At 36.9% G+C, this 18,757-nt stretch overlaps 2 protein-coding genes across 2 annotated transcripts in view; both read left to right on the top strand.

Annotated features, from left to right (window-relative positions):
• The window catches only part of LOC100145493 (uncharacterized), a 29,157-nt gene extending 10,614 nt beyond the window's left edge, over positions 1-18,543 (top strand). Inside the window, exons 3-5 of the mRNA XM_018092931.2 lie at positions 7,485-7,660; positions 12,056-12,305; positions 14,701-18,543. Coding sequence (XP_017948420.1) covers positions 7,485-7,660; positions 12,056-12,305; positions 14,701-14,957 — 683 coding nt within the window. The 3' untranslated portion in view covers positions 14,958-18,543. The remainder of the gene's footprint in view (positions 1-7,484; positions 7,661-12,055; positions 12,306-14,700) is intronic.
• Positions 1,660-18,543, top strand: mettl11b (methyltransferase like 11B). Its single transcript, XM_002933785.4, has 4 exons — positions 1,660-1,954; positions 7,485-7,660; positions 12,056-12,305; positions 14,701-18,543. Exons 1-4 carry the CDS (start codon positions 1,801-1,803, stop codon positions 14,955-14,957), a joined length of 837 nt encoding a protein of 278 aa, XP_002933831.1. The 5' UTR covers positions 1,660-1,800; the 3' UTR covers positions 14,958-18,543.
• Positions 18,544-18,757: the final 214 nt, after the last annotated feature.

The following is an 18,757-nucleotide window of genomic DNA, read 5'->3' as shown; positions in this document are numbered from 1 at the left end:
TAACAACACTGGTCCAATTAGAAAATGTTCCATTTACCACCACTCTTTGGAGGTAGTTCTCTATCACAACATACCGCAATTGAGAGGCAGTATGTCCTGCTTATTTAAAATGTGGAGCATTCACTTAATCTACTTCATTCCTGATTGTGGAGCGATGCTGGGAGATACAATCCCTAATTGGTTGAATTGTACCTCCTACGTACATTGGTCCACATGGACATTTAATGTAATAAACAACATAACTAGTGGAGCATATATAATACCCTCTTATCTTATATATTTTACCAGACTATGGAAGACTAAATGTGGAGCCTTTTACTACACTACCATATTGTGCACATCCCAAACATGGGTACATTCCATTCTTCCTCTGTGCAAATGTTATCTGTCTGTCTAATGCACAGAATCCAGGATTCAGTTTGCGATTCAGCCAAGATTCTGCCTATTTCAGCATGATTTGACTGAATCCAAGTGCCAGGCTGAACCAAACCCAAATCTTTAAAGTGATACTGACTCCTAAAACAGTTTTTCAATATATCATAACATTGTCTTTGCACAAGATACATTTGCTATAAAAGTTCTTCCTGATGCTTTTACATTACCAACTAGATGCCCCAAGTTTTTCTATGAGGGGGCTGCCATATTGGTGCAGTTGGAGTCCATTTTATTAAACTGCTTGATGGTTTAAAATTATTTAGTGGTGAGCACGACTTTCTCTTTGTTGCTATAATTTATACAGGAGCAGTGGCCAGTTCAATATTGTAGCTCCCACCCTTCCCAGCTACAGTCAGATGATGCCAGTGGTGGCCAATGAAAAGGGCAAACATTTGGGGACTTAACCTTGAAAGCAATCTGCAGATAAAACCCAGTCCTTGTGTATAGTAAAGGAGTAGAACTCTTAATGAATCATATTGAAGTGTAGGACTGGCCAGAACAAGGATGACTTTGATGTAGTTGGCCAGCTTAAATATATTGCAGTGTATGGACAAACAATCCCTGTTTTGTTTAAAGGGGAGGGCATTTTTGGTATCTTATGCACTAACCCCCGTGAATAATAATATGAACTGTTTGCCCAGTAGTAGTAACCCAAAGCAACCAATAAGATGTTTGCTTTTAAACAGGTGACCAATAAATGGTACCTGCTGATTGGTTGCTATTGGTTACTGCTTCTGGGCATACATAGTGTCTTTTATTATATAACTCCAAAATGTCTTAATGTCCTTAGCATATTGATAATGGATGAGTGTTAAGGACCCCTTGTCTTTGTTTATATACAGTACATATATATATTTTGTTAACTAGCACTGTTGTTACTCTGTATGTACAGTGTTGTATACAGAAGTGCTATGTAAATCAAATCTATCCTGATTAAAATTTTTTGCTATTACATAAAATAAAATCCATCCATCCTACTGTTTCATAATAGCACGTCTCCACTTCAAAGGCAAATTTGTTGTTTAAATATTGGCTTGACTGTCTCTTTACAGTCTCCTCAGAGGCTTTCTCCTCTGTGTCTTGTAACATCCAGAAATAGAGTGGCCTTTTTTTGAATCAAGATGAACCCATTGAGGGCTGCTGATATACTTTTACCCTTAGTAAGCAGTAAATGCCTGTCTGTGCTTTACTATCGGTTCCCACCAACACCTGCTTGCTGAGCACTCACACACTACTGTCAGTGCCAGAAGCTTTTGCCTCACTGTTCTTCATGTAAAGTGACATAGGGCAGAAACAGTCTTAAGCTCAGCAGTCTGGTCCTCTGTGTATCATGGTGCACTTTGCCTCTAGTTCAGAGGTGCAAACATGGAATTCCTGGGAGCTCACCTTGCGTTTAGGTCTCGTTGGCATAAGACAGATAAGGAGTTATGCAGGCACAGCATGTCATTCATTCTTCACAAGGCCATACGCACAGATTTCTTTGAGAGCTACCTTTACCTACTTGAAAGACAACCTTTAGGTAAGTGATAGCACTGTGGAGAAGACATAAGGCAGAGAACAGCAACCATAAATGGCTGTTAATGGAGAAGCAAGTTTAAAGGTAGTGCAAACTACAAAATAAATGTTTCCCTAATTAAAGACAATTTTACTTTCCAATATACAATCCTTACATTTTAATTTGTTTTGACCTGTTTGTAAATTGCATGTAATAACTGATTCATCTGTTTTTTCTCCACTCCTGGTTCCGACTCTTGAAATAATGCAATGAATATAAAGAGTGTAATTGAATCCTATTAATAAAAACCTAATTTACTTTAATTCAATATTTACATAAAGGTAAAATAAATAAGAACCTAAATATCTGTTAAAAAGCCTATGAATTGAAAAAGTAAAAGTTCATTTAAAACTTCAAAAAAAGTGAAAAATAAATTGAAATTCATTAAAGAGAAGATCAAGATATTGTCCAAATCAGTTATAATAAAATGAAGGTTCTCCTTATCTAGTATAGTGAAAGCACAGCGCTGAGAGTTATCATTCAACACTGTTTTTATTGTGATTCTCACAGTTCCATTATAGAAAGCACAATATATAAATCCAGGAGAATACTGTGCAAAAATAATAAAAGTGGCAGGGGTGGTTTTTAAGTATGGCAGTCATGGTATTTGCCTTGACCCCAGCCTCAAAAAGGGTTTCATAGTAAGTTATACAAGTTATATTTACAAATATATATTGCCATAATTGCCTACTTGCCTGCTTCTTCCATTTATATCAATGATGTATAGCCTGTATATCCTCAAAAACCTCTAGCACCAATGATTTGTTAGGAAAAAACACATACCTAATTAATAAAGGTTTTCTTTTCTATCTTGGGTTGTAGAGTTGAATACCACCAGACCTTTCTGTCTTTCAGTGTATAGTCTATGACATGCAAGGAGCCTAAAACCTGTAAGGTCATGTTATTCTTGTTACCATTATAACTTGATACTATTTTTGGGGGGTTGTTCTGTGAGTGCCTACCGATTCAATTTTTATGGTTATTGTCTCCCTCCAACTGAAGGTTAGGGGCCTGGCACCTGGATCCCACAGGGTTAGTGATAAGCACATGGCATGTATATAGGTATAGGATCTATTATGTAGAATGCCAGGGACCTGGGATTTTCCTGATAATTGATCTTTCCGTAGAGTGGATCACCATATCCAAGTCTGCTAAAAATCATTTAAATGTTAAATAAATCTAATAGGATTGTTTTGCCTCTGATAAGTATTAGTTATATCTTAGTTTAGATCAAGTACAATGTACTTTATTATTACAGAGAAAAAGTAAGTTATTTTTTAAAAAGAAATTTTTCAACTTGTGGCATCAAAACCTCTACTTTTTCGAACTGTAGCACAAAAAACAGCATCAGAATTTCGAAACCTCTAAAGTTCTGAAGCAAAAGAAGGATCCTCCAGGAAAGGGAAGGGATATCTGCCACTGACGTCTACCTGATCTCGGCAAGTTTTAGCTGGTGAATTGTCGGATTCTGATTTTTAGTTGTTTTGATGCATAGTCAATTTTTCTGTGGAATTGGAAAAAAAAATCAGAGCATTAGCAAATGGCCTCTTTAATTAGAAAATAACTTTTTTTAATGCAAAATACTTTTGTTGAAACCCACTGTATAATATCCTCTTCTTAACACATATGCAGACAATTAGGGCTATAAAATAGATAGTATGTTAAATATAACAAGTGGGTTTTTTTTATAAAGAGCAATATAAAATGTTCTCCTAAGCAAATCTCAGCTTGCATACAGTGTTTAGCAGTGATTCTATAAATACAGCCTTTTATCACATCTTAAACAAGTGACAACTTCTGAATATAAAATCATACCCTCTGTAAGTTGTGAGGAAATGCTGTCACGTCCAAAGTGTTAATGGTTATGATATAGGTGTTTTAAACATGATATCTATAGGAAATTTAAAAAACACATGTTCTATCTCATGTAATAATGATACAGACTAAAAACATAGTACAGTCCAAAAGAATGTTTTTGAAGAATTTGCCAGGCTCATAAACATTTCTTACAATTTGTAGGATAGTTTTATTGATATGTAAAAGTCTGAGACAGCCAAGATGTGGTCCAGTAGTAGCTGAGTTAGAGTTCCCAGCACCCTTAGCTGCACATTGGTTCAGAATTATGAGTGCTCTAGTTTCACAACTTTTGCTTTGGAAGTAGAACTTAAATTCACCTGAACTAACTAGCCTTATGAGGGCTCATTTGCTATGCCCCGCACATTGTGAAAAATGCAGCAAGCTGTCATTTTTCTTTTGCACTTTGAGAGCTGTCGACCCCTCCTATTTCTTTGGTTGTTACCAGTGGGCGAAGGCTCTGCCCATTCTACCTTACCCCAGCAGCGTCTGTGACGCACCACATACCCCCAGGTACGACAGCTGTCAAATTGACAGCTCTGACTTTGGCCATGGTGCTCGATTCAAAGAGATGGGCGGGGTGGGCCCGTAGGTGTCCCCCTTCCTCCCTCTACCTGCCCCATACAGAGCGGCAGGAGGTGCAGGCCGCAAAGAGGCCCTGTCCTTACAAACTTCCTCAGAACAAGTTTTTAGTGGTTTTCGGTAAATTTCGACGGAAAAAAACGTAGTTTGTGCAAAGAATACAAACATTTCAGAATTTGTTAATGCTTTGGTTACACTTTCACCGGGACTTTCTTTTAACCAGGTTTGAGCTGTTGAGTGCCATTGAGTCCTATGGAAGGCATGAAAGCCAGAAAGGTTTTATTGGTTTTAACTAACTTTTCGGCACAAGAATTTGTGACTTTCGGAACACAATTGCGATATATTTCGTATGTACGATAAAAGCATTGTTGAGACATATTAGAACTACAGAAATTATTGTGGTTACTTCAAAATTATACCAAATGTGCCCCTAGGTTTCTGGTGCTACTGCTCATTTATAACAATAGTGTAAATTATATTTTTATACGGGCATTGTTATTCTTATATTGAAAAAATGGGCAAGTTTTGTAACAACATTATGGATGGTGGCATTGACTTGATGTAAAATATCTGCTGCTGTCAGTTGATAGAGTTTCAGGAATTTCATGCCATAATGAGTCAGACAACAGACATGTCAGTGCATTGACTCTGTTAGAAGTTTTAATGCGGAGGGGAAACAGAGTGCCACGTTCGCTATTAATAGATAGTAACTGGTTGTCACTTAAAAAAAATAAAAAACAAAACAGAGCAAACTATATTTTGCATTTATAGTTATCTGAGTCAGGGGCACGCATAAAATTGTATGCTAAGTCCCTAGCATGCATAACACGAATATGAAGGAGCTGGATCAAATGTTTGGTGTTACCCACGAGAAGCTGACCTCTAAACAGGTGGTGATAAGAATAATTGGTAGAGTGTTCTTTGCAGGATCCAGTGTAATCCTTGTAGTCTTAATAACATAGCTGTATGGAATTTCACTCTTAATTTCCAGCATGGCTTAAAATTGTATCTTGACAGCCATTTTATCTGATTTACATTTCACTCCTAAAAATGAATGCTGTACGGAAGTGATTTGTTTCTCTAACTGCATTGTCATGTTGATATAATGTATGCAAACACTGGGTGCAGATGAAATGTTTCTGTTGTAGATCCCCAAAACCAATGACCAATTAATATCATGCAGAAAGTTCCCCTTTCCCTGTAATAATTAAACATTACCTTGTAATGTTTGACCCTAAGATAATATTAATCCTTATGAAAAACAATCCCATTTAATGTTTAAATTATATTTTTTAGTAGATTTAAGGTATGGAGAGCCAAATAATAATAAAGACCCCTTAACTGGAAAACCCCCAGGCCCCCGAGCATTCCAGATAATATATCCCATACCTGTACTAAAATGTCATCTTGAATAATTTTTGAATGGTTATCTATTTAGGATTTCAATATATGCTCTGTGTGAGAGGCTAAAGGGGCAGAAAATAAAAAATAATGGCTTCACATAGAGAGGACCTTGAAATCTTGAGCAGGAGGTCACCAGAGACTTCAATAACCTTTATTCTTCAACTTATTTGTTTACAGGATGCTTTTTTTTCATCAGTCAATGAAAGGGAGCATCAAATTGCCCAAATTTCTTTTGTACATATATATTTTTATGCTGGTTTTCTGATTGCTGAGTGCACTTACCTTAAGTACAGCATCACTCGTTACTTTGCAAAGTATTCAAGCTGCCCACTAGTTTCTGTACCTGAACCTAATGCAATCTTATCAGGAGTAACCTGTTTTAGGAGAGTTTAATTGTTTAGGGTTGTACTTAAACCCTTAAATAACAATATCTACATAAATATCTGCCAGTTGTTTAAAATCACAAGTCCTCACATTAATGCTGTGCATATTGTGCATACTGTGTATATATGTTGAGTGTATGATAATACATGACTTTGTTATATGGTGTCTTGCAGCAGTTATCTAACAGTTAGACAATAGGGACTCTTTCCTCAAGTTAGAGGAATAAAACTACCTTGTGAGCCTTGCCCTGATATTTAAAATACAGTAGGTTCTGACAGCCATGATTCACCAGAGGTTCTGGAGCAAGCACAGAGGTCGGTGTGACTTACATTCCTTGCATTCCATTGGTTAGGGTGGCAATCCTAAACCAGCCAGGCATGTCATCATGATACACTTGCCCATTCTAAGATGGTGCACACCGCATGATTTAGATACTAAGAGTTATATTTGCTAACAGAGCTGAATCTTTTCACCATTCTTGGCTCTTAATCTGGAAATACAGCACTGGCTGGATATCAGGTTTAGCAGGTTTCAAATGAATGTAAAATCCTGTGTTCAACATCTTATCTTTCCCTAGTACACACAGCATTTGATTATGTTATAGTTATTTGGATATCATTTTGCCAGTGTGTTCCATTATTCATCCAACTCAACTACTGTAGTTTAGGAGAGCCACTCTTATTTCTAATTGGGCAGTAATGGTTTATATACGGTGCTCTATGCCTATCTATCTGCACTCCTTAAAGGGGTTATTCACCTTTAAGTTCACTTTTACAATGATGTAGAGAGTAATATTCTGAGACATTTTGCAATTGTTGTTTTTTATTTGTAGTTTTTTAGTTGTTTCATTTTCAGTTCAGGAGCTCTCCACTTCAAATTCATCAGCTATTTGGTCCAAGCTACCTTAGCAAGTCAGCCCTAAATCCCAAACAATTGAATTCTCCTGATATAGGTTAGTCTTCCTCAAAAGATTGCTTCAGGTTCAGCAGCCTGGTACTCCATGTTCTCACACATCGGATACTGCATGAAATTGATATATTTAGGTTTAGCAACAGCACAGATATTTACAAGGTGCTTATTCTCTATGTAATTCCTATTTTTTGCTGGTTACAATTACAAAGTACAAATTGATAATATAATGGTATAAAACCAGTGCAGTCTATGTTGGCATTGTCAGAAGCTGCGAGCTTATACCAGACAGCAAATATAAATGCATCCAATTGAGTGCAGTTACTTTCATTCCCTAATATGGTTGCTCCTGTTTTCACAGTAAAGCTCTATGCACTGACAAGCGAAGTGATTGATGGTGAGATGCAGTTTTATGCCCGAGCCAGAAACTTCTATAGAGATGTACCTGCAACTGAAGAAGGCATGATGGGAGGTTTCTCTGAACTCTCTGATATTGATATAGAATCATCAAGGGAGTTTCTCAGAAAATTTGCAGGGGTGAGTAAAATTCCCTGTAGGCTGTGTGTGCAAAAATGATTTTCTGTGTGCAGTTTTAGTTTGTCTGTAGTTCTAAAAATAATTTATAAATAAAGGCTTTATAATAAATAACATGTACACACACAGTGGCATAGCTTAGCGACAACATGCTTTTATGAAAAATCATGCTAAAGAGTGGTGAATCCTTATGGGGACACAAACCCTCTATCATATTTTCCCAATTTCTGCCCTTCATTTTTCGTTACATGTATAAGATTATTTTCCAGTTAGAATCACTGGCATTATGTTTGATACTTAAATTGTAACGCCAAACTTTAGGAGTGTGGCTAAGTTCTATATAGGTATTTCAAACTATAAGAAATATGTTTAATACATCCATGACAGTGGACAAAGGACACGAAACCAAGCCAGATCATCAATGGTGGATTATCTTGCAATATAGTGTTCTGCTGGCCCTAGCAAGTCAAGGAAAGATTTTATCAATCAGCACTTGATAAACAATATTAACCTAATGTTTCTACACTGCAGCTCCCAGCGTGCTTTAACTCATGATAATACTGGAGTATGCTAGACGTAAATCAGCAACATTTGGAAGGAAAAACATTACTATAGAAAATGTATGTCCCTTTTAAGGTACATGTAGTATTTTTATACAATTTCTACTTATCCAGGAAGGACAGCTTTTAGGTTGTTGAGTGGAAAAAAGTAATGTTTAGTCATTAACATAAATGCGTGATGGTTAAACCATGGGGACAATAGCAATCTGTATTCCGAACTGGATGCCAATGGTACAAATTTAACTTGCACAATTTTATAGCCTTTCAGACATAGCCACATATAGCCAGATTCTATATTACACAGTTGGACCTTTAACTTTCATTGTAATGGGTATTTCTAGTAAAATGTGGGCATAAAATTACTAGAATCAAATAATAAAAAAAAATACTAAAGCCACATCCAGTTAAGTAAAAAAAAGCTTTGTTTATATTTATTATTATTAGATGCTCACTATTGGTGATATCATGATATAGTGGTGTTACAGAGTGTCTTGATGGTTCTATTTATAAGTAACTGAGAATGCTGAACACTGTACTGACGCTGGTACTGAGTATCAAATAGGAGAGTAATTAACTTCATCATCAAAACAGGATACAGACAGCAGGCTCGGCCAAAAGTGATCTATATTTAGCAGGGAAGTGGTGGCAAGGTTTAGTAAGATGGCCTTCATTTCAACACCCATTTTAGTCAGATAGAGGAGATGGTGTTTATATATCCCTACTATATTAATATTAGCACTAGGGTGGCCAGGATAAGCTACTGGAAATGCACGGTCACGCTTACAATAGTCTACAGCTGAGGCTGACCTGTTGCAAGGTGTTTATAGACTTGGCACAGGAAGGCAACCTGTCCAACATAGCAGATTTATTTCCACAAATACAGGGAGGAAAACAAAGCAGCTGTTGAGGGTGTGCATTGAAAAACAGCAGGATTTGAAGACCCCCTGAATTATTCTATGATTTTTTGTAGCCTCGGTAAGAAAATAAAATAGCAGATTATGGATTTTACTATATTAAGAACAGTGACCATTTATACATTCCAGAATTACTAGAAAATTAAATATCGGTATGTTTTTCTGAAACCTATAAAAATAAAAGCAATTATACATATGGAAAATATTAAAAAAAAATACCACAGCTGTACTGGTTAGTTTATGACAGAATCCATTGATTTTTACAAACCAAATAGTTAATTTATAAATGTGTGCTTTATTTTATAAAGCTCAGTTGAAACTAAGCTGTATATGAATGTTAAAGGACAAGGAAAGTGATATATATATATCCTTGAGAAAGGTCCTAATAAGGACCGAAACGTTGGTTTTAACAATATATCTACAATAAAAAAAATGTGATAAAACATTGAAGGGTGTGCTGGCCACAGATGATTATTTTCTATACAGACATAATTTTGGCTAGCACCCCGCAGAATATTGAGCCTTGGAGTGCGGACACCATTTGGATTGATATATATATATGATATGGCACTTGCAGAGGACCCCCCTGAAGAATCATTAAGGGAACCCTGGTGCCTAAGTGCCTAAGTTGCACCTTAAACCCCATCCCTTAAAGGAGAAGGAAAGGCTAATAAAGAGTTAATCTCAAGCTGCAGGCATACCTTCAGTTGTCTCAATAGTGCCCTTAAGTCTCCCCATATTTCCCCTCTTCAGATGATCAGAAGCCAAACAGGAAGAAAAAACGCTGAGCTGTGTAAAGAAAGTTCCCATAATGCCTCACTCCTGCACAGACACCCAGACCAAGTGAACATGCTCAGTTAGTTAGACTATGAGTCAGGTTCCTGCTGATTGGCTCAGATCCATATTCCTAAGGGGGGGAGTGAGCATTCTTGAGGGGGGGGGGAAGCAGGAGAGGGGAGAGAGCAGAGAGCTTTGTGTCTCTGGAAGAGGAAAACAGACACAGAAATATTTTGACAGAGAACTCAGCGTTTCTGTGAGTGCTTATGGCTGTATTTACATAGACCTTTCTGATAAAGCTTACTTAGTTTTTACCTTTCTTTCTCCTTTAAAGATACTCAGGCACCAGGGTTCCCTTAACGATTCTGCACTTGCCTGCGGAATCTGACAGACATCACTCGCATACTGAACACAGGAAAAAGTACAGGGGCAACTGCGCTTGCAATTGTAAATGCCCCCTTATATCTGTCTATATGTCTGCATATCAAGAAACCCTATGAATAAGCAGATGAACGCAGGCAAGATTTCCTTAAAACTGATTCTTTTGCTTCCTGTAACCCTCCAAAATAGACATCCCAAGCTTTATTACACATGTAAGATTTTCTGTTGACAATCATTGCCAGCTTTACATCAGTTATGCCACTGTCATCTAATCCTTTGTGAACACTGCAATATTTGATTGATAATATCTTACTGCTGTCAAACTTCAGAAGGGCTAGAAAAAAATGTATTTCATTCCTTCAGCACAGATCAAATTAAACCAAGAATAGAGAGTTAAGTGTAAACAGAGCTGGCAGAATTCTTGCGGGTGGATATTTTTGCATCAGTTTATTATAGAATCTACAGTTTCTCTTGCTGGACCGTATACCCTTGATAATATGCTGGATAATGGAAGTCGTAGGGCAAAGGCAGATCTATTGATAAAATGTATATGCCCTCCTTAAAGTTCACCCAAATATAATATTAATTATAAGCAACTTTACAATATACATTAATTAGAAGGGTTGAAAAAGTAAATGATAGTGAAAGCTTCGCACACTTCTGTGATCCTGCTTTACAGGCATTTTATTTAAGGAACACGCAGGGCACTGTGTGGACATTGGAGACTTGACTGGTGGACAGCTACTGCTGCACTGATTCAATTATATTTATAGGGCCGGCCATAAATCGCTGGGAATAACAAGGGAAAGAAATACTGTATACTGCTTCCAATTGCAAATGCATTTACAAATAACTTTAAAATTATTACAACTATTTATTGTATACTGCTTAGAATTCAATGGGGCTCATTTATTAACAGTGGGCAACCAATCAGTGATTACCTTTTTTCAGCCAACTGCAGGTAGAACAATGAGTGGAACAATTTGATTGGTTGCCATGGGATACTGCTCACAGGCAACTTTGCCCACTGTTTATAAATGACCCCAATGTGTTTTATTTTTGGATTGTGTTTTATTATTCCTTTAATGGAGCTAACCATTGCTGTCTATAATGTTCTGGTACTGTTTCCCAAGTGCTCTCATCCAGGTCTTGGAATCTCACACAGGCATTTATAAGTCACCAAATTGTGCCTGTACCCCATACAGTCATAGTTGAATTGTCCCAGTTATTCTGATTCTTTGAAAGTAACGGAGCGGCAAGTATACCTCAGTCTAGGTGTGCATCTAAAAAAAATAGTCACAGCATGTATTTATAATCATTAAACTGACAACATGTATAGGAATGCTCTAATGCAGGGGTCCCCAACTTTTTTTTACTCATGAGCCACAGTCAAATGTAAAAAGACTTGGAGAGCAACACAAGCACCATAAAAGTTCATGGAGGTGCCAAATAAGGACTAAGGGTGTTTATTTGGTAGTAAATCTTGTTTTTATTCAACCAAAACTTGCCACCAATTCAGGAATTCAAAAATAACTACCTGGTTTGGGGGCACTGAAAGCAACTTCCAAGGGGTTGGCGAGCAACATGTTGCCCCCGAGCCACTGGTTGGGGATCACTGATCTAATGGATCTGCCAGTTATCATGGGCTAAATATATTGCCCATTTCTGTCTTGCTTAAGAATGCTGGCACTCATTATGATGACATCTGAGGGGAGACCCATTTCATACAAATCGTATAACAGTATAATAGTGTTGATTTTTTTTAGGGCCCAGGGAAAGCTGGCACTGATTTTGCCCTTGACTGCGGTTCTGGAATTGGAAGAGTAAGTAAAAATGTCCTTTTGCCAGTGTTTAGTAATATTGAGCTGGTTGACATGATGGAGCCATTCTTAGAAGAAGCACAGAACTACTTGGAGGAAGAAGGTGAAAGGGTGGAAACGCTATACTGCTATAGCCTGCAGGATTTTGCCCCGCCTGTAAGGAAATATGATGTCATCTGGATTCAGTGGGTGTCAGGTCAGTGCAGCGGATCTGTTCTATGATAAATCCCTTTAAGGAAGAACTTGTTTGCTTGATTCAAAAGGAAATTGCTAAAACATTAAACTTAATATATTATAAAGAATTTTAGAATTACCTGTATTGGTATATATATATATATATATATATATATATATATATATATATATATATTGTTGGTAATTTTTAATTTACCAAAACCTTTTTTATAACAAGACTCTGAAACAAGGTTCTCAAAATAACTGTTGCTTTATTTATGAAACAAAGACAGAGTCTTGTGGAAGCTTTCAGCAACATAAAACAATAACTGCAATGTGTCACAAACAGCTTCAGGTGAGACCCTGAAAGTCTCAGCATTTTATAGATGAGGCATACCTTATCTCAACAGTATATAACACTCGTTTTACAACTTTCTTTGTACCCTATGCTTACAGCTGTGCAAACAGCAACGTGCATGTGGGCGTCCTTGTGATTTTATAAGATGGCATATTGAACTTATACTTTTTTCCTGCCTCACTTGCCTTAGGTTGTCTTTATAGGGGTTCACTGGGGGGTCTTATGTGTCCCTTTATACAGAACTTACCCATCATAAGTGAGCATCTCCAACAATATACTTAATCTTAAGCAGTAAAAATGTGTGGCTCGATGATACCTACAGTAACATGCAGTTTTCTGTTATACTGATGAATGCTGTTGACAGGGAGCCAGCGTGAGATCTTTTGTTGGTGTTATTTATGAGGCATGATGAGTAGTTCACTCTTTAGCATGTTCATTTTCCAGTGTAAGTCTGCCATCAAGGCTTTAATTGCCCAGAGACAGTTTGAAATCCAAAACTCAACTTAGGGTAAAAGGTCAAGTATGGAGAGATTGGGTTAAGTATTATTTAAGTGCATTGACAATATTGACAATATCAGTCAGACAAACAAATGAGTTTACTAAGGTAGGAGAGACAAAATGTAGAGGCTCCATTTAAGGAGCTGTGAGGTACGCTAAAAGATAAATTAGTGCTGAAGGAGTAAGGTTAGAAACTATGGAGCAGATTCACTAAAGGTCGATAAAACGAGTGCTATTTTTAGCATGCGTTAAAAATGTTCACTAAAAGGACACGTGTCATAATTAAGAAGCGATGTTCTTTGCGTTATTTTTTTTTTATCATAACATTGTTTTTTATTTTGATTGATTGTTTCTAAAGCTTTGTGCATTAATATATTATTAAACATGTGATTATAAGCATTGATGTATCTGTTCTATAGATACATCTCTAACACAAAACAAGTTCCAAAGTGACAAGAAACATTCCATACTACACTAAATAAAGGAAAATGTTTTGCATCACTAAATAATCTTCCTCTTTGGCCCCCAATAATACAGGCATCTTTGCGTTATTTAACTCATGATGAGTTTCTTGCGTTATTTCCCACCGCATGCATTATTTCCCGCTGTGCGCGATATATTTCTCTGCGTGCTATATTAGCGCACGATTTTACACACGTAACCATTACTTTCGAAAAACTACTGTTCTGAAAATGACCATTTCCCTGCAAACTGGAGGCTGCATCACTCTAGGGCCAACACAGACTTGAATAAATCCCACTGCAAAGTCCTTATTGTGTTGCCAAAAGCTCACAAACCACAATTTTCTTTAAGTAACGCCTACCCCAAGTAGGTGTTAATATTCACAAAGACTAATGCGATATTTAGCACGTTTACTGCTTCATATGTGTTTGTGAATCATGCGTTAGTATTATTTCTGTTCGCTAATTAACGCAATGCAAGGTAAATAACGGAGTTAAGGAGTGTGGAAAAACACCATAGGGCTTGACTAGATGAAGATTTTTAGATACTGATATGTTAGTTACAGTTGAGTGGGCAGTGTAAACTTGTAGATCATCTATGAATGAACAGAAGTTAAGAAAGTGAGTATGATAACCAATGTGTTTAAAATCTAAGCACACGTGATGCCTAATTCTTTGTGTATGCAAGCAGAGCAGAAAACAAATAAACCTAGCATCCGGGGCAACCAACTCTATAAAACTAAAAGTTTGAATTGCTCCATCAGGCAAGAGATAAGTACCCATACAAGGCTAAACTTGTGCATCTTTATCAATTGGGGTCAACTTTCCCACTTTGTAACACAATTGTTGCCTATGGGCACGCAACTTGGTGATTCACTAACATGGCATCTGGCTTTCTTGTCTAAGATTTCTGTCAGGTTTTGACCCCCACATCCATTAGTCTGGGCCATTCAGAGCTGTACATTTTTACATAGTTTTTCTTCACTTATTATGCCTTAAAAATGCTTTCATACTGTCTCTTCAAGATAATTTACAGAAAACTCATACTAGTCTCATGGCTAACTTGAAATAACCAGTAATTTTTGTCCTTTCTCTTTTAGGTTACCTGACTGATAGAGACCTGCTAGAGTTTCTTATCCGCTGCAAAAATGGTTTAAAAGACAATGGCGTTATTATTTTAAAAGATAATGTAGCTAGACAAGGATGTATCCTGGATCCTACTGACAGCAGTATCATTAGGGATATTCACATCTTAAGGAACATCATTGAAAAAAGTGGGATGTCCATTCTCGCAGAGGAGAGACAGCCAGGCTTTCCAGAGCTTTGCATTCCTATATGGATGTTTGCAATACAATAGAAAGTGGCACAAATGTGACCTAGTCTACAAACTGTATGCTGACTTGGCTCCATCAAGGAGAATAAGTGGGCAAAAATGTCTGATGTTTGTATGTTTATAGGGTCAAAAATTATATATTTAGTTTTTGTTGCATAATGCTATTTGTTGTTTTGCTACAGCAGTTTGCACTGGTACTTTCACTGAGGTGTGTGATCACCAAGTTTGTGTGCCATTCTCATTCTCATTAAACTGTACTAAACTTCCTTTAGCTTGACTGACCCTTTCCTGCTCTGATTGTTGTGAGAATCCTGGCCTCATAACCAAAGCACAGGAAGGTGAGGGAAGCAGTGCAGGGGGACAGTGGTGTTGTATTTGTTAAGAGACAGCCTATTATAAAAATAAACTGCACCGTCTGCCCTGTTTTGAAAACAAGAATGATTACATTTTTTTTTCTTGTCATAGATATTGTGTGCTCAAATGTGTTAATTATTATTACATCTTAGTACAGTATCTGTGTTCTGATATATTGGCCCTCCTTGGTACCTTTACCAGGTTGACCAAAACATCAAAAGATACAGTACCATACTGTAATAATAAACAACACATTTAAACACAGAAGGTAATGCTGATCCCTTGAATATAATATATGATATTTTGATTGTTCTCCCCCCATCAAGACTGGATAAGAATAATTTTTGCTTTAACCTTGCCAAATGTAAAAATCAACACCCTGTGGCCACCATATTCCAGATTAAACTCTCAGGGAGCGATTTAATTAAGTTCATAATTAGGTACAATGTACATTTTTATACATACAATGTAGAGCTTGTGTAAAAGGCCAAAGCGATCAGAAACAAACGACTGGGGCTTTAAGCACACATATGTAAGAATAGTGAATGGGTTCATATATCGCAAAACTAGAAAGAACAATCTTTAATTCTGATCTGGGGACTAAAACCTGTATTGCAGGGTAAAATCTATAAAAGTCCCATAGATCCCTAGTTACACTGCTAAATATGCTGAACCTTTCTATGTACACTAAAAAAATAATATAGTTTAAAGTGCTTTCTAAACAATGCATTTTACTTATTTGCATAGACTGTTTCTATATTAAATCTCCAGTGTGTCTGTATCTATAATGTAATGTTTATGGGCTTGTAGTATTTCCAATTCTAGAAAAATCACCAGTAAGGATAATTCCTAAAAAGGTGTTGTCTATGTAGTACTTTTACATTTACACTCGGTGACCATTAAACTGTTCATGTGAATCGAATGCTTGATCGACTAATATGAGTATCCTCTGGAGACAAAAATATTTGAAGAAAAACACAGAGAAGGCTACCATAATTGTTGCTTATTGAACAAGCGCAATTGCATTCACCAGCAATTTGCTTCTAATACGATTTGGAAAATGAAAGCAAATGGTCTGATTTGTTTGCTTTTGACAGTTGTACTGGTACAGTTTACATCTGTTTAATAAATCAGCCCCAGAGCTGTTACAGTCAAAGGTTTGATAAGGGGCTCTTTGTGCTGCTTCTGGTGGACGAGCTCTGGGTGAGTTCTGGTCACAGGGGGTAGGTATTTTTTTCCTAGGAGATCCCTGCTAATATAGCACTTGGGCTCAGCCTACCAGTCTAGTGTGCCATTGGCAAATGTAGATTACAAGGAATAAAAGCATCTGCTATGCTGAACTGCAAGTTATTATTGCTAAAGCATAAAAGAGTAGAATATTCAGTAAAAGAGGGAATTTTAGTATTAGTTTCTGGATGCTATACTATGCTATACTATAGGTCTGAATCAGTGATCCCCAACCAGTGGCTTGCTCACCAACCCCTTGGTTGTTGTTCCCAGTGGCCTTAAATGAGGTGCTTATTTTTTAACTCCTGGCTTGGTGCAAGTTTTGGTTTACATAAAATCCAGTTGTACCACCCAACAGAGCCTCATGTAGGCTGCTGGTCCACACAGGGGCCTACCAAACAGCCAATCACAGCCTTTATTTGACACCCCCATGAAGCCTTTTCATCCTTGTGTTGTTCCTCAACTCTTTTTACATTTGAATGTGGCTCATATGTAAAAAAAAAAAAAAGTTTGGGGACCCCCAGTCTATATGCTCAGTTCTATTAAAGATCTCAATATACTTTAGTGTAAACTAAACTCTATTGTAAGCTGTAGATAAAAAAGGCCACATGTTCCACTAGAAAATGCCAGTAGCTAAACTGAAATACTGTCTGTACTAATAGGCCTGTTTTTAGCACATGCCTAATTAGGAGAGTTGTCTTAGGACCGAGGGTTTCTGTCAAGAACTACAGGTGGAAATCACTTGTCAGAACTCTGATATTTATCAGGTTAAAGAGAATTATTGGGGTTCTTGTGGCTATGTTTGCTGCTGTGATTTCACTCAGCTGTAAAGATGTAACATTTTTTGCTGGATACTCACAGGAAAGTCATATCATTGCATTTGCATAATTGAAAATTGATTGCAATCTACTTACATTGGGCAAACTGTAATCCCACCATTCAGCCAGTTATTATACTGAACGTTCATACAAATAGATTTACAGGATCTTCTATATGTTCTGATCCATGGGTGATGTTCAGAAGATTGGAGACCTGTATTTGGCCATTTAAATCCCAAGGGCACATCTACCAATGGAGGGCAAGGAGCACAAAAGACAGTTCATGTACAACTCAGGGATTTCTGCCTGCTATTGACACACATACACATTTTCCTGACAGCGCAATGCATTCATGTATCTGTAGTGTATAGAGCGTACTTGTGGGTGCCCCATGGGTGTCCTCACATATGTGCCATGCACCTTCAAGTAGGAGTGCCTGCAAGATGCTCCTTTTCGCTGTATTTCATAGTGTAAGGCATAGTGCATACTTTGTACCATGCAAGAGCCAGGCACAAGTGCTTAATGGAATGCTATGTGCAGTTTGGCTCACAATATATTAATTCATTGAAATAAAATAGAAATCTTTGGGATCGATATATGTAAGTATTTTACTAGACAATTATATTCTGGGCTCTGACTGAGATAAAGAAAATTAAATGAAGCAGAAGATGAGAAGATAAGATTGTCAGACATTTTAATGCTTTTATGCTTGAGATGTCAGGTATTTGGCAAGGCCATTGTTGGTTATGGGCCAACAACCAACAACCTTTAATAAATGCAACATGGCTTAAGAACCTGAATATGGAAAAATGCTGTTGTTTTTGTTTTTTTATTGTATGAGTGAATTGCTTTCCATTTGGTACCCACATAACATATGTATCAAGTGTTTTGCCATTCCTCTTGTTAGGGGGCAAAGGCCTAGAGCAAAGTCAAGTAAAATATAAGTACATCCATTTACTGATATTGCTATTATATTTGATAGAGTCTTTTAAAATGTATATTAAATACAAATATTGTTTAATATGCAGACATTTGAGTTGGCACCAGTAAAGATTGGCCAGTAAAGCTGCAAAGTTACCACGCCATTAAATGTGGGTTACCTTAAAAATGGTAAATGGAGGTCCTGATTGCGATTGTAAAAATATAATAAATACAGCATGTGTTCAGAGCTTAAAACAACATGTAAATAAACCGTTCTTGTTTTAAAACCACCAAAGCTTAACAGGAAATTGATTTTTGCGTGTCGCAGTGCACTTTTTCAAACAGTGACTCCATTCTGCATAAAGAAATTGCAGTTCTTTGGAATTTCCTGAAACATAGTAATAATGTAAATGTATCGCAATTTACAGATTATGTATATTACTGATTTCATATTCCTCTTAAAGAGTATTTTACAGGGTATGAGTAGCACTAATTTCATATTCC

Source organism: Xenopus tropicalis, chromosome 4, assembly GCF_000004195.4.
Source record: "Xenopus tropicalis strain Nigerian chromosome 4, UCB_Xtro_10.0, whole genome shotgun sequence".
NCBI lineage: Eukaryota > Metazoa > Chordata > Amphibia > Anura > Pipidae > Xenopus > Xenopus tropicalis.
The sequence above is the reverse complement of the archived record's forward strand: the minus strand, read 5'-3'. Positions and strand labels throughout refer to the sequence as shown.